Source organism: Buteo buteo, chromosome 16 (genome assembly GCF_964188355.1).
Source record: "Buteo buteo chromosome 16, bButBut1.hap1.1, whole genome shotgun sequence".
Lineage (NCBI taxonomy): Eukaryota > Metazoa > Chordata > Aves > Accipitriformes > Accipitridae > Buteo > Buteo buteo.
In genome coordinates this window covers 3,655,982-3,668,647 of record NC_134186.1, presented here as the reverse complement: position 1 = coordinate 3,668,647, position 12,666 = coordinate 3,655,982, and the positions used below count along the sequence as shown (strand labels likewise).

The 12,666-nt window shown below is 43.6% G+C and overlaps 1 protein-coding gene across 1 annotated transcript; it reads left to right on the top strand.

Annotated features, from left to right (window-relative positions):
• Positions 1 to 6,645: 6,645 nt before the first annotated feature.
• IFNLR1 (interferon lambda receptor 1) lies at positions 6,646 to 11,869 on the top strand. The gene is made up of 7 exons (XM_075048723.1): positions 6,646 to 6,833; positions 7,528 to 7,651; positions 7,908 to 8,089; positions 8,503 to 8,645; positions 9,182 to 9,338; positions 9,840 to 9,967; positions 10,168 to 11,869. Exons 1-7 carry the CDS (start codon positions 6,776 to 6,778, stop codon positions 11,089 to 11,091), a joined length of 1,716 nt encoding a protein of 571 aa, XP_074904824.1. The 5' UTR covers positions 6,646 to 6,775; the 3' UTR covers positions 11,092 to 11,869.
• The last annotated feature ends 797 nt before the right edge of the window (positions 11,870 to 12,666 follow it).

The following is a 12,666-nucleotide window of genomic DNA, read 5'->3' as shown; positions in this document are numbered from 1 at the left end:
TCGGGAGGCACGGTGCCCCCGGGATGTTCCTGTGTTGTTATATCTGCACCTTGTGGGCTAGCACATGTTTTACTCTGTGTGCACTGGAGTTTCACCGTTACTGCATGTCCAGGCAAGCTCCCTAACTGCTTTCAGTATGAATAAAAAGGCACTGTAAAGGGGAAGGGACAGGTTTCAGGAAAAGCGAGAGAAGCAGTGTAAAATGGGCCATCGGCTTGAGTTCATTGGCTAATCAGTACCATCCCACACGTCTGTCCCACTGCTCAGGGAGGCACAGATGGAAGGGAGAGGTCTGTCTGATTTCAGGCTGGGATCCAAACTATGCCTACTTTGTTGTAGTCTGGACTTTAACTGAGATCTGTTTAACTGCTAAATTAATTTATTTGTGGTAGAAAAGGATTCTGCTTGCTGGCAGGCCCAACTCAACCAAGTAAAATCAGGGGCGATACTTTGCTCCCTTCCTGTACCGGTCCATGTGGAATCTGGGGAATCAGCTGAACTGCCAGCTGACAGAATTGCTGCCTTTGCTCAAGAGGCAAGTTGCTGCCTTTAGCCTTTAATGTTACGCAGCCAGCTGCCCAGGGAGGGTTGCTACAGGAGGATTTCAGTAAAGCAGCACCATGTTTGCACACCACAGAGTTGCACACAAAAAGCAGGTCACAGGGAGGGTAAAAATGAAGTCAGCTCAGAGCTGCAGCATGAGTAACCACCGCTACAAAAGGGAGCAAGGCCCTCTTGGCATCCTGTACACATGGACATAAGAGATTCTTCTCCTCATTCATTTGCTGTGAGGAAAATGTGTGCAGGGTTTGTGTACTTGCTCACTAGGGGCTTCTCTTTGCTGAGGAAAAAAAAAATCTCTGCAGATTTGTACTTGCTAAATGAAAAAGCAGCAAGGGATGGCACAGGAAGGATGGACTGAATCACTGATACAGGGGAAGAGATGAGGGGAAGGTTGTCCCTTCTGGGTATGGGCATGCATCTTACCAGCTCTCCCTGAACCAGCGGAGGACCTAAACCTAGAAGGGACAGAGATGCCTGTGAAGTCCCCCATTTTCCCCACACTAGCACTGGCCCAATCCAGTCTGAGCTCCCATATTCTGCCAGCACAACCACACAGCTGTGCAGCCCTCCTCCATCAGTGTCACAGTGGCATCCAGTCTACCTGACTGCGATATTAACGGTAATGATGAAGGTTACAAGGGAGGAGAGTCCTTTGACCTGTGACTACATGCTGCTTGTGCAGGTCTGAAAGAGCTGCGAAACGCTATGCTGTCCTTAGGCAGCTCCTAAGGCCTTGTCTAACTGCCCTTAATACCTGTCAGAGTACGATGGTCTAATGAAACTATGACACAGGTACAATCCTGAACACAAAGGTTGACCTACAGGGTCCAGGTGTTTTTACAGGATTACTGTATTCTCCTTACCACACAGGAGCAGACTAATAAATGCATACACCCTTTAAATCATGACCCTTGAATCAGGAACTGTGTCAGCTACAGTTGCTGTGTGCAGGCAAAGGCCTGAGTTCCTTTAAAAACCCTGCCCCAGAAGAGAAAATAAAGGACATGAAGTGATTCATAGCACTTGGATGGGGAACATTTTATTGTTTTGTTTCTGCTTTTGCTTTTCATTTTAAGTCTTTTCAGACTCAGCTTAAAAAACAAATCAAACCCATCCTCTTCTCTTCCTCCTGGTGACAGGTTGCCCAGATGCCTGTCTGGGTCAAGAGGACACTGCTGCATTTTATTTTACTATCTGGCATCACCCAGCTTTGCAGATTTTTTAACCTCTTAATTCCCAATAGCATTTTGTTGTTTGTTTATCCCATCGTTTCCCCATATTTGGTTTCCTAAACCTTCCAAAATAATTTCCATCAAATCCAAACACTCAGCAGCCTGTACGTCAGGCTAGTTTCTAAGCATAAAGAGGAAAATATTTCCCCTCCTGAGCTGCAGAAGATCAAGCGCCCCCAGTTCCAGGTCAGCGCTAAGCCTTCAACAAAAAGATTTTCCAGGGACAGGCAAGAAGGTTCAAGTTCACCAAACGAGTTCACTAAAGCCAGGATCAGGCTCGCTGCTAGAGCTCCTTGGTGTTTACGGTCTCAGGCTGTCACTTTGATATATCTCCTCCTCTTGAGTATGTTCCTTGCATCCTGCTGCCAAAGCCACAGCTGCAGCCACTCACAGGGGTGGTGGCTGTTTCCACACTCCATGTTCCTGGATGGTACGAATGCTGTCTTTGCTGCACAACTCATCCTACAGACCTACATAAGGTAGGGAGAAAGAAGGGAGAGTTGGGCAGAAGGACTGCCAAAGAGACAAATGTTGTCTGAAATAGAGCGATCCCTGCACCTCAGGTCCAAACTTGTCCTCTTGGTGTGAGAAACTCAGTACAGGGGAGGAAGTTTCCAAAATTGGTGACTTTTGAGTTGTTCAAAAATTCTGTGCCCCTCCCCTAAGCATAGGTTTCCTTGAAGAACAGTATGTTCTCCACAAAAACTACAAGTGGTTTCCAGGGAAAACTTTGGAACTGGGTGAAGTCTCACTTTCAATTTCAGATTATGTTTTTTGTTTAGTTTGGGGCTAATGAGTATTTTCTTTTCAGGCACTGCCATGCTCATTCACTTTTCTAAACAGGTGGCGAAAAATGTTGAACAAAAAATTCCTCTCCTGCCTTCAGGTTTTACTTTGCCCAGCTCTGAAGACAGGCCCATACTGCACACTTTTGCCACCACAGTTACATCAGCTCCACCACCTCCAGAAATAAAGACATTAAGCCAAGAAAAGCAATCTTGCACTGGTGAAGATTGCACCTTCGCTAGGAAGCTCTGCACGTAGCTTTGTAAGTCAAAGATATTACTTTCCGACTGCCAAGCCTTGGGCTTGTGCCTCTAAACTTCTACAGGGAAGTCACTAGTTTTTTCTGTGCCTCAGTCCGTATCTGCACAATAGCTGTGTACACATCCGTGTTGAGAGGGATATAGGGCTATGTTCTGGAGAAATGACAAGGAATGCTACGCGGGGTGTGGGCTGCCTCGTAAGCTGTGAGCACATGTACAGCACCAAGCGCAGGGGCGGCAAGCTCAGCTGCAGGAACAGTACAGATAGCAGTGCTGCCAGAACTGTCTGCAGCATCACGCCCTTAGCGAAGCACAGAAGTTAATTAAATAGCAGGAAAGGAAAAGACCATTTAAAGAGCTGAGTCTGAATGACTAAAGGTCTTAGTCACTCGTTTACGAAGATCTTAGGCAAAAACTCCTTTTAAAATAATTTTTATCTGGATCACGTTCCTTTAAGAAATTTCTCAAATCATCCAGCGAGAACTACTGGGAAATGTCACTCTCATTCCCTTAGACTTTCAGTGTCCAGAATGTTTGTGACATCTGCCACCTCCTCTCCCCGCCTGCAACATTCTCTTAGGCTGAGCAATCTCACCTAGCACAGGACTATGAGAGCTGCTAGAGAAGAATGATTTTTGTTCTGCAGAAATTGAAAATTTTCTTCCCCAAAAATGTTGAGTTGAAACTCTCCAGTGTTTCAATAGAAACCTTCTCCAAATACATCTTCTTGTTTCCTTCAGGAAAAAAAAGCTTTTAACATTTCAGAAAGAAACAAAAATCAACTGCGGAAGACTCCGTGTGGAGGCTATTTAAGAAGGCTATATTACATTTTAAGAAATACTGAAAACATTCAGCCAGCCCTTCACGCAATATGGTGGTGACAGAAATGTATGAGCACATCGGAAATGTTAAGCATACTGCACTTACAGATCAGTGGTTTGGTTTCCCATGGTGCCATTTGTACCAGAAATGCCCTGTTAAATTTTTTTATATGTGGGGTTTTTCTCAACAGGATCAGTAGTTCTCCCAAGCTCACAGAACACAGCACAGTTCTGCCAGAACAACTACGTGGGTGAGGTAAAAGCAAAAGGAAGGAGCTGGGATGACAGTACTTCATGTTGCCTATTGCCTCCAAAGATTTCATAAAATCAAACCACAGCCCAAACTGTGCCTTCCTCACAAGATTAAGACTGTATTTCCTGCAGTGCCCCTCCTCAAGAAAGGAAGGTATCAGTCAGTCTGACTCAGGAAAGGTTGCAGGGTTTGCCCTCGTGGTCTGAATCATCTGTTGCACGCAGAGAGGCAAGAGGTGGCAAATCGAGAGAGTCCCCCAAGTATCACCGGTACTACAGCAGTATGCAAAGACCCACCTACAGCTAAGGCACTGTACTAAGGAATGACAACCCTATCCCAAAGCATTTATGCTCCATATGAGTAAAACAGTGGGAGAATGTAGGCACAGTGGCGTGATTTGCCCAATGATGGAAAGCGTTATCGAGCCCAGCCCTCTGCAGCTGCAGGCATCCCTGCCTGCAATCGGAAAGTCATCACAGGCCAAAAGACCCCACAGCAAGCTCCCAGCATGACGACGGGTGCAATGGTGCTTCCTGCCCTTCACACACGGGTAACGAGTCTTGCTCCTGCTGGCACCTGATCCATTGCCTGCCTGGGCAACCAAGGCCAGGGACAAAGGCTAGTCGGACAGCAGAGCAAAACTTTGGTGTGTACAATGCAAACTCAGTTGCCGCCATTAGAGGATGCTATTGCAAATACTCAGGTAGGTCACTGTATAGGAGGGTGCTAGGCAATGCAGAGGGCGGAAGGAGTTTTAGTGAAGCTTGCCAAGTTTTAAAATAGGTCTTGATTGAGAGCCTGTCGCTCGGAGGAATGAATGTATTTTGTTTGATAGGCAGCGACACCTCGTGGCACAGGCCTCCCCCCACCCCCCCGGTTTGGTGCCAACAGTACACTTGTTTTTGCTGGGACAGGTTCTCAGTCATGCTAAAATCAGGGGGAGTTTTGCCACAGAGACAAGTGGAGCCCAGATTTCAGGGCAGATGTTTCACAGGAAACAATGATGATTATAAGATTCACCTCTTGCAAACACTTACTAAATATCACACGTCATCTTTAAGAGAAGCTGCCTGAGGGCTCTTAACAAGACCTTAATGTGACTGGCCCTAGAATTGCTTCCTATTTTGCTCAGGCTGCTACAGGAAGCATAAGAGCTGTGTGTTGGTATTAGCTCTGCAATTTGGATGCTAAAGGGGAATAGACCTAGGACCCTCCAGACCCTTAGCTTTGTTTTTTTCCTTATAAAAGGTCCTTTTTGCATGAGAAAGAGAAACTTCAGAGAAATTAAGCAGAGGTAGCAAAACAGCCAAGGAACAAGAAAAGTACTGGTAACAGAAGCCCGTGGTAAGAAGAAATGGAGATTTTTGGAGAAAGTTGTGACTGAAGAAACTTGTAACTGCATCTCCTCCTACAGCTTGAATCATACCATGTTCAGGGAAATGAGACATTTGATACCTTTGTGGTAAACATACAAGCTTTTGCCAATACAAACCCAGCTCCATCGGCTCTTTTCCCACTTAGAACCTGACATTCACAGGTATAGCAACAGACTGTCTGCGGGGCTTGGTGAGTTTTCCACCTGGGGAAGACCCAGAAAAGACCCTTTTCTCTATGTGTGGTAACTTCATTGACCCATTTACTTTCTCACAGCCCAGGTCTGGAGGTGATTGTGATGGGAAGAGCAGGAGAGTAGATGTGTTGACTGAACAGCACAGCTGATCCAGCTATTTTTCCGCCCTTCTCTCTCTGTGCACAGGACACAACGGCACAGCTATTCCAAGCACATAACACTTGGGCACATTGTACTTGGTAGCGTAGGTCATGGCTGAACCAGGATGCTTCCTGCTATGTTTCTGATACACACAGAACAAAACTGCTGTCTCCGTGACTTTGCTTTAGGAAGATGTGTGAGGCTGTAAGATACAGGAGCAACTTAGGAACTGCGCTTTGCCCCAGGAGAAGTCTGGGGTTTAAAGGTACCACGTGCTGAAAACACAAACACCTTGAGAGTTTCATAGCTGCAAATGCCAAAGTCTCATCGATTAGGCAGTGCAGAGGCCAAGAACGATGCATGTGTTGGCATAGTCCTGGCAACTGGTCCTGATCTTGACTGATATTTTTGGGTTGATGACAAATAATTGACAAGTGGTAACTAAGGTATAAGGAAATTGCAGCAGTGGCATTCAACAAAACCACAGAATTTATCAGAAGGATCCCTGTCCTTTCACTCGCCCACACTGTATATGGGGCAGATTCCTGTCTCATTACTGCACTTTATTTCCCCCATCTGTAAAGTGGAGTAATTCCCTAACTTCTGAAAGACATTTTTAACCTGGTAACATAAATTAAGATAAAATCCTTGATCTCTTGTAAACACAAGACTATCATATCACATCACATACTACTGATTGATTACTGATTTTTATTATTGCTAGGTTATTATCAGATATCTCATGCAGTAAAACCTTATTTGATTTCTATTAATATTTCACAGCCACATAGGTAAATGCCAAAGGTCAATTTTTTTAATGAGGTGCCACACAAGATAAGGCTTGCACTGTTTTACTGTGTTCCTTTTCCACATAGCCTGTGACAGATATCAGTTATGTTACACTGGAGGGCGTAGTACTGCAATCTTTACGTTTTTCTTTCATCAAAAGCACTCTCACATCTGCTCCTTTCCCAATTCAATGTGCAGTGCTATATTTGGGCCGTATCAGGAAGTGAGGCTGTGCGCATGTGTGCCGTTCATGAACTGCATCCTCCTCTGAAATTCATACAACTTAATACAAGAAAACAACATGAGGAAAAGGTAGCAAGAAAAGAAATATATTACAAGTGGAAAAGTTCTGCTTTGGCATGTCTACCTGGAGAGTTAGAGTCCTGATGGCACTGTGCTTCCTGCAGCAGACTAGAGGTATGGTACAGCTGTCTTTGTTACTTTTCATTTCGCTATGCTAAGCGGCTTTGCTTGTAGGAGGAAAGACACACACAGATAAATTTTAAGGAGTTTAAATGGGAATGATTCACATAAAGTGAAATATTCCACTGTAAAGAAACGGCAATTTAAAATCTGCCTACAGAACGTGTCTTGTTGAAGGCTAGTGTTGTACATATTTATCTACTAGAAAAAATAGGTGCCAGGAAAGTACAAGGGGCAAGCCTGCATGCTGCATCTCGCTGCATTTGTGGGTAGGATCTGGCTTTGAAGAATTGGGATTGAATGAGTAGTGTGAGCCAGCTGTGTCTGCCTCATCCAGGGGCTAGGAGGTGGGAGCGCAAGGGAGTCAGGTTGGAGTTTGTGGGGTTGTAAACCAGGTCACAGTGAAATCCAGTGAGACCATGGGGGAGGCCACTCCAAATTATAGAATAGGACGGTTCACACAAATGTAGGTCCTAATTCTAAAAGCTGTTGAGATGAAGAAGTTTTATAAGAGATGAGGAAAACCCGACTACATCACAGACATACCTGCTTTCATAGCCAATTTCCAGTCTTAAATGAACTGAGCTGCTCTGCCCCAGATTTTGAAACCACCTTGGTCAAAACCAGGTGATATTTCCCATCCCCAAAGATATTTTAAATCATTCACATAATTTTTCCTTTCAATCAGGTCATGTTCAACTTCCCCCTCCTCAAAATGTTACACTACTGTCAAAGGATTTTGACATGATTTTGACATGGACTCCAGGAGAAGGGTCTCCACCAGATGTGACGTACACAGTGAGGTATGAAAGGTAAGCACTTACAAAGGATGTCTGATTGAAAGTATGGCACAGGGCAAACATCTGTGCAGGTATATTAATCAATGTCATTAACGATCAGTGACATGGCTGCATTCTTTCACCAAAACCAATCCTTATCCATCCGGAGAGTACTCCAAACCCTGAGCAAGATTTGGTACCCATCCTCCAAAACACTTACTTCTCTTGCTCTATAAACTATAACAAGGCAGCATGTTTAATATTATGGTATGTTTGTTTCTTCTTTTAGCCAGGAACGCATGGAGAAATGGATAAAGGTTCCTCATTGCAAAAATATTCACAGAACTTCTTGCAATCTGACTTGTGTGCTTCGAAACTTCTTTGTTAAAGTCCGGGCTCGAGTAAAAGCTGTTTCTGGACGATTCCAGTCACCATGGGTAGAATCACAATTCAAGGAATACCATTTGGATGGTGAGTGTCTGTTAGGTTACAGCCTAAAGATGAAAGGACATGCCAACAACAGTGTTGGCATGAGCAAATGAGTAGACCACACACCATAGAAAGAGAAACAGTAACAGACAGCTTTATGAATGACTGCTTTATGAGTGAGCACAAACAACGAGCCATGATCATTTGAAAATAAATTTCATAGCAAGTGTCAGAATTTGTTCATCAGTGCTCTAGGTGACTAAACTGGCTTCAAGCTTTCCACATACTAGTGGGGGTATGTTAGATAAAAAAGAGGTATTCCTTTGCCTTCCTCCTTCCTTCATGTCTATCACAAGATAACAATTAGAAGTGTAGATCAGTCACAGAAAAGCATTACTTCTGTGAAGCTAAGACACAAGCAAGCACTATTCTTATGTCTGGTCACTCAATTACAGTGGAACTGGCTCCCCCAGTGCTAAACGTGAATGTCAAGGAGAACTTAATCCATGTGAATGCCTCCTTCCCTTTGGCCACCTGTGTGGAGAGTTTCTCATGGATGTATGACTTGAACCTTTGGGAAGCTGGATCTGAAGACAAGGTCAGTAAAACTTGCACTTCTTAGATGAAATGGAGGAACGATGCCCAGCTTGAATTGGAATAGCTTCGAATTTCTGGGCAGGGAGGGACTGGATCCAGGGCCTGGAGAAAATGAAATGGCCAAACCAGAGTTAAACCAAAGCCAGAGAGAAAAAGTAGATGTGTGTGTGTGCATTCCTACTTTATTGGTAGTTCCCTATTTTTATCAGGAAGATGCGTTGGGGAGGCTACCCTATAGTCAGTATAATAGGGCAATATCTGAGGTTTAAAACAACTAGTTGAGGTACCACTAACAGTATGCCATGGCAGAACAGAGCACAGCACCAGCTGGAAATCCCACCCTAGAATCCATAAACCCTAGGAGACATGCTTGCTACAAACAGCAAGCAAGACATGAAGGGCCTTTCCATTCACCTTCCAATCACTGGAGCCGCAGAACATAATGAAGAGACTCATGGGCTAAAAAGGTAGAGAAACACCACCCAAATAACGGAAGAGCCATCTTTCCAACTCTCTGTTCTTTTTGTTTCTAAACAGAAGAAATATGAAGGTATCTTTAGGAAGAATACAGTGACTATCGATACCACTGCACTTAGAGGCAACTACTGTTTAAGTGCCAGATCTTCCTTCCAAAGCATTGACTTCAAGCACAGCAAATTCTCCCAACCAGTGTGTGTGCTATTAAACCACAAAGGTATGACCTGATGGTGAGACATCAAACGGGATTAGAGCAAGTCAAAGATTTCCACCAAAATTAGCTTTTCTACAAAAAAAATGGGCTTCCTGTTAAATGGACTGGTTGGATTTTCTAGTGAAATGCTCCTGCTTTGTGTAGAAACATTTTCATTAAAAAAATCCAACCCTGAAATATTTTCTGAAAATACTGAAATATTGTACTTGAGTTATGCTCACAATGAAATTTTGGGAATATTCAAATTTATCCTGAAAAATATGTAAATAAAACCTCATTTTACTGCTCCAAGTAAGGCACTGACTGGTATTAACATTAATTTGTGGCTGTGACTCTGACTTAAGAGTCTGATCTTAGGCAAGTCTGTTATCCTTTCTCTGCATTTGTAAAATAAGGATCTTAAGCCTAACATTTTCCAAGATTTCTGAAAGAAAAGCTGAGTACAAGACTTCATTGTTACTATAAAATATACCACCAGCAGGAGATTATTTTTGTCTTTTTCAGCAGTGGAATGGAAGTTCCCATTTTCTGCCATGATCCCTGTGTTTGTCCTCCCCATCTTTCTGACGAGTGCCTTCATCATCTGCTTGCTGAAACAAGATGCTAAGCGAAAGAAGATGCCTCATGCTTTGGTATGGCCCAAATGCTGGGGTCCCCTCCTGACTCAAAGTCTTGCTGATTTTCAGAGGGTGACTGGGGAGGAATGGGAGTTTTGTGGTTCTCAGTTTTGCATTCATAAGTCCCATTATAAGTAAGATTTCCTATATCCAAACTTTTCTTTAAAAAGCATCACTAACTTACTGATCTGTGTGTCGTTTCTTTTCCCTGGTAGGATTTATCTCATTTAAAAGCTGCTGGACCAGCCTTTCACTGTGAGTACAGTGAAAAGGAATTCTTCAGGGACTCTCTTATCTGCACAGAGAAGCCAGTGTCACAAAGGAAGACAAACAAAGCTTTAGCAAGAAACAACCTACCACAGATGGCTTCTTTCCTCTCATCATCATCAACATCATCATTGGAGGAGGAGGAGGAGGAGGAAGAAGAAGACAGCAGTACTTTCATCCCATACACTGAAATGCCTCAGTTTCCAAAGAGAAATCTCAACTGTCAACCATCCAGAACAGCTCAGGGGGAAACTAGCTCGGACTCTGGATCTGGAGGTCTCTCTGTGGACAGTGAATCTGTGCTTGACCTAAGCACCTTGGGTTTTTCTTTCTTTCCAATGAGAAAGAATGAGATGGACACGTCAGGATCCCAAGGAAATGAGAAGGCATCCCTTTCTCACAGTTCCTCTTTGGGAAGAATATCCTTCACTGATGTGAGATGCCCAGGTCCCAGGGAACATGGACAGCATGATACAGACAGGGATGAATGCCTGGAAATGACCCCTCTTCAAACACTGATGGAGGGGATTTGTGCCAAACGTCCAGCCAATGAGCACTACTTGCATAGGAAGGCTCATCATTTCACCAAGTATTACCAGAAAACAATAGCTGATCTGCATGTCCAGATCAGTGAGATACCACAGCTCAGTAAGGATCCCAGCACCGAGCTGCTTATTTCCTTTCAGACATTACAGGTGGCAGAAGATGAAGGTATTGCAAGTGACTGTGACAGCAATAATTTTACAGAAGGGACACCTCCCGCATCCACGGTGCTAAGTGATGCATTTGAAACTTCAAATATGGAGGAAAAATATGATCAAAAGTTTAAATTCAAAGGCTATGAGCACACACATTACATGGGAAGGAGCTAGAGTACCTAGCAGTTATGTGGCGTGTCTGGAAAATGCTGGAGAGTTCCAGATATCCAGGCAAGGATACCTAAACAAGAACAAGGACAAATAACTGATCCTGGTGCTTTTTGTATTATTCATCTAGGCAGAGTTTTTTTCTACTGATGTCTGGCCTATCAAGGCATATGGCTTTAGGGACACAAAAGGTGTATTTTTACTGCTAAGTAACTAATATACGTTCACCATCCCTCTGTACAAGTACAGCTGTGATAAAGTGTTAAGGCTCTGGTATGAGGCACACTATTCAAACCCAGCCAGGGGTGAGGCATGCAGTGATACCTCATGTGGGTATCGCACAGCAAACACACAGTGCCTTGTGTTCACTTGAGACTTCAGAGCAAGGTAACTTTTACATGAGAGTTATGAAAGGCAAAACCACATCTGAGACAGCAAAAACATAACCTGGACCTGTGTGAAACCATCAGCTGGGTTCTGAAAATGCAGAGTGTTGTGCCTGCATGTTGATTTTGAGCTAGGATGACCTGCTAACATTACATTTGCTTCTCTGTAACTGCAAAACTGCACCCCTGCTTGACTGGAAGTACCTTACAGAGACATTTAGCAACCTTTGCTTTGTGCAGGATGAAGAGATCTCCACCTCAATCTATAGGGATCACCTTCTGTGTTTCAACAGAGTGAACTGAAGACAAAGTGATAAATGTGCAGCATGTTTGTTTATTTATTTATTTTTACACAAATATACTTATTGAAGCCGAAATTCCACCTGCTGTGCAGAATGTCTGAGAGCTGCTTTATGCAGATACAATAGTATTTTGATATATAACTCCATGTGTGCGTGTTTTTATGTTTCCCAGAACTATAAAGGGTGACTGAAGCTCATTCTGAAAAACATTACATTTTAAAACAGGACCCCCCTATGCTTTGGTTTGAGTGGAATCCTATGAGACTTCCCAGCCAGGTCACTCTGGGTCACTGAAGGACCAGGACTGTGACCATCTCTCTGAGCAAAGAATCAAACCAGAAGTCCACCAGCAAAAGGCACATGAGAGACAAGGCCTCCCTTGACTCGGCAATACTGACCTCTTCAGTGTATTTTTGATGTGTGCTCTTCACATCTCACAAAAGTATACTCTCCCATTTTATTCCAGTAAAAGGACACGCAGAAAAGCAAAGCATTAAAAGAAAGAGGGAGACACAGAACAGCCATTCTCTGCAGAGAGGGTTGTCTCAGATGAGAGAAGGGTATTGATGGAGGGTATTAAAGCTGACATCTTCAGAGAATCAGAACAATATTAGAGAAAGGTAGGGGGGTGGTAGGAGGTGTTGGGAACTGCTTTGAAAGAGGAAAGCAAGATGTACTAATTGAGGTCCTGGATTAAAGTAAAAAGGGGAGGTAGAAGAAAAGATTCATCAGCTAGAATTTTCCCTTTTTTTTCCTACCTGTCCTCTGCAAAGTGTCCTTAGGTACATCCTGCTTTGTAATCCCTCCTGTTCATTTAGAAAGATATAGATCATCCAAATATAATCACCACCCATTTTCTTGTGCAATCAAGGAAAAAGCCCCAGGCTTTGAGT

Coding starts and splice junctions, on each gene's coding strand:
- IFNLR1 (XM_075048723.1), top strand. CDS start 6,776: ATGTCTACCTGGAGAGTTAGAGTCCTGATGGCACTGTGCTTCCTGCAG. Junction 7,652..7,907: donor TACACAGTGAGGTATGAAAG/GTAAGCACTTAC, acceptor TTCTTCTTTTAG/CCAGGAACGCATGGAGAAAT. Junction 8,090..8,502: donor CAAGGAATACCATTTGGATG/GTGAGTGTCTGT, acceptor ACTCAATTACAG/TGGAACTGGCTCCCCCAGTG.